General features: G+C 52.9%; 1 protein-coding gene across 1 annotated transcript; it reads left to right on the forward strand.

The window, feature by feature from the left end:
* The first annotated feature begins 218 nt into the window (after positions 1-218).
* Positions 219-1794, forward strand: LOC115200812 (serine-rich adhesin for platelets-like). Its single transcript, XM_029763940.1, has 3 exons — positions 219-962; positions 1007-1555; positions 1652-1794. Exons 1-3 carry the CDS (start codon positions 219-221, stop codon positions 1679-1681), a joined length of 1323 nt encoding a protein of 440 aa, XP_029619800.1. The 3' UTR covers positions 1682-1794.
* Positions 1795-2230: the final 436 nt, after the last annotated feature.

The following is a 2230-nucleotide window of genomic DNA, read 5'->3' on the forward strand; positions in this document are numbered from 1 at the left end:
TTCACAGAAGCGGACTTTGTGTCCGCTGAGGTTATAGAGGGGCCCATTGCCGGTAAGAAAAAGTAATCAAAATTAACGAAAAGTTGCAGAAGCAGCATGTACTTGGTAGAAAGTGTTTATTGTACTAACACCGATGTATTGTTTTTGTTGTTTATTTTCAATGCAAAGAATTCATTCAACCACAGTGCTCTACCTCCGCCGCTGCCACCTCTACCGATATGGCCACCAGCTCTACCGCCGCCACCTCTACCGGCACCATCACTAGCTCTACCTCCACTGCCACCAGCTCTAACGCCGCCACCTCTACCGGCACCATCACTAGCTCTACCTCCACTGCCACCAGCTCTACCTCCACCACCTCTACCGGCACCATCACTAGCTCTACCTCCACTGCCACCAGCTCTACCGCCGCCACCTCTACCGGCACCGTCACTAGCTCTACCGCCACTGCCACCAGCTCTACCGCCGCCACCTCTACCGGCACCATCACTAGCTCTACCTCCACTGCCACCAGCTCTACCGCCGCCACCTCTACCGGCACCATCACTAGCTCTACCTCCACTGCCACCAGCTCTACCGCCGCCACCTCTACCGGCACCATCACTAGCTCTACCTCCACTGCCACCAGCTCTACCGCCGCCACCTCTACCGGCACCATCACTAGCTCTACCTCCACTGCCACCAGCTCTACCTCCACCACCTCTACCGGCACCATCACTAGCTCTACCTCCACTGCCACCAGCTCTACCGCCGCCACCTCTACCGGCACCATCACTAGCTCTACCTCCACTGCCACCAGCTCTACCTCCACCACCTCTACCGGCACCATCACTAGCTCTACCTCCACTGCCACCAGCTCTACCGCCGCCACCTCTACCGGCACCATCACTAGCTCTACCTCCACTGCCACCAGCTCTACCTCCACCACCTCTACCGGCACCATCACTAGCTCTACCTCCACTGCCACCAGCTCTAACGCCAAAATCTCTACCGGCACCATCACTAGCTCTACTCTACCTCCACTGCCACCAGCTCTACCTCCACCACCTCTACCGGCACCATCACTAGCTCTACCTCCACTGCCACTAGCTCTACCGCCGCCACCTCTACCGGCACCATCACTAGCTCTACCGCCACTGCCACCAGCTCTACCGCCGCCACCTCTACCGGCACCATCACTAGCTCTACCTCCACTGCCACCAGCTCTACCGCCGCCACCTCTACCGGCACCATCACTAGCTCTACCTCCACTGCCACCAGCTCTACCGCCGCCACCTCTACCGGCACCATCACTAGCTCTACCTCCACTGCCACCAGCTCTACCGCCGCCACCTCTACTGGCACCATCACTAGCTCTACCTCCACTGCCACCAGCTCTAACGCCAAAACCTCTACCGGCACCATCACTAGCTCTACCTCCACTGCCACCAGCTCTACCGCCGCCACCTCTACCGGCACCATCACTAGCTCTACCTCCACTGCCACCAGCTCTACCTCCACCACATCTACCTCCGCCACAACCTCCACCCTGCAGCCTACCCGTGTCCAAATGTTGGTAAGAAAATTAAAAAGTCTGTTAGAAGTGTTTATTGTACCAATACTCATGTGTTCTTGTTGTTTGTTTGTTTTTGCTTAAACCAACAACCAACAGCTGCAGCAGTTCTATTGGAGTTGTCCCTGAGGCCGAGGCTCCAGGAGTCGAGTCCGAGGAAGAGGAAGGCAGAGTCTGCGGCTGTACTGACAGCCTCACCTTACAAAAGGTTGCTGGAGGAAAAGGCTCGACAGAAACATCAACAAGAAGAGAGAGAAAGTAAGAAAATGATGCAGGTTCTTCAAATAAGTTGTCTCAAAGAAGGTTGTTGCAGCACAACAAGCCACATCAGCCACCAAAGAAGGGGATGCGGAATGTCTTTTCTGTGAGGAGCTGTTTTCAGTCACAGGTGGGGACTGGATTAGGTGTGAGCAGTGCAGGAGGTGGGCTCATGAGTTGTGCTCCAATTTTACTGGAGATTTTACTGGCTTCATTTGTGACCTAGGTACAAATTAGAATTGTGCAATAGCAGAGCATAAGAGATGCAACATCGATGTTACACTGAATTAGTTAAGTTATGTTTTATTGTTATATTCCAATGTTATTTAATGTTATTAGTTATATTCCATTCCAATATCATATTCCAATGACTATATGTTTTAATGAATTAAACAACTATTGAAAACCTTTTTCTCCTGA

The sequence above is a fragment of the Salmo trutta genome, chromosome 10 (genome assembly GCF_901001165.1).
Source record: "Salmo trutta chromosome 10, fSalTru1.1, whole genome shotgun sequence".
Taxonomy (NCBI): Eukaryota; Metazoa; Chordata; class Actinopteri; order Salmoniformes; family Salmonidae; genus Salmo; species Salmo trutta.

Bases quoted from the DNA above. Each gene is read 5' to 3' on its own strand.
- LOC115200812 (XM_029763940.1), top strand. From the start codon at position 219: ATGGCCACCAGCTCTACCGCCGCCACCTCTACCGGCACCATCACTAGC. The intron at 963-1,006 runs GCCACCAGCTCT...CACCATCACTAG, and splicing joins TCACTAGCTCTACCTCCACT to CTCTACTCTACCTCCACTGC. The intron at 1,556-1,651 runs GTAAGAAAATTA...AACAACCAACAG, and splicing joins CTACCCGTGTCCAAATGTTG to CTGCAGCAGTTCTATTGGAG.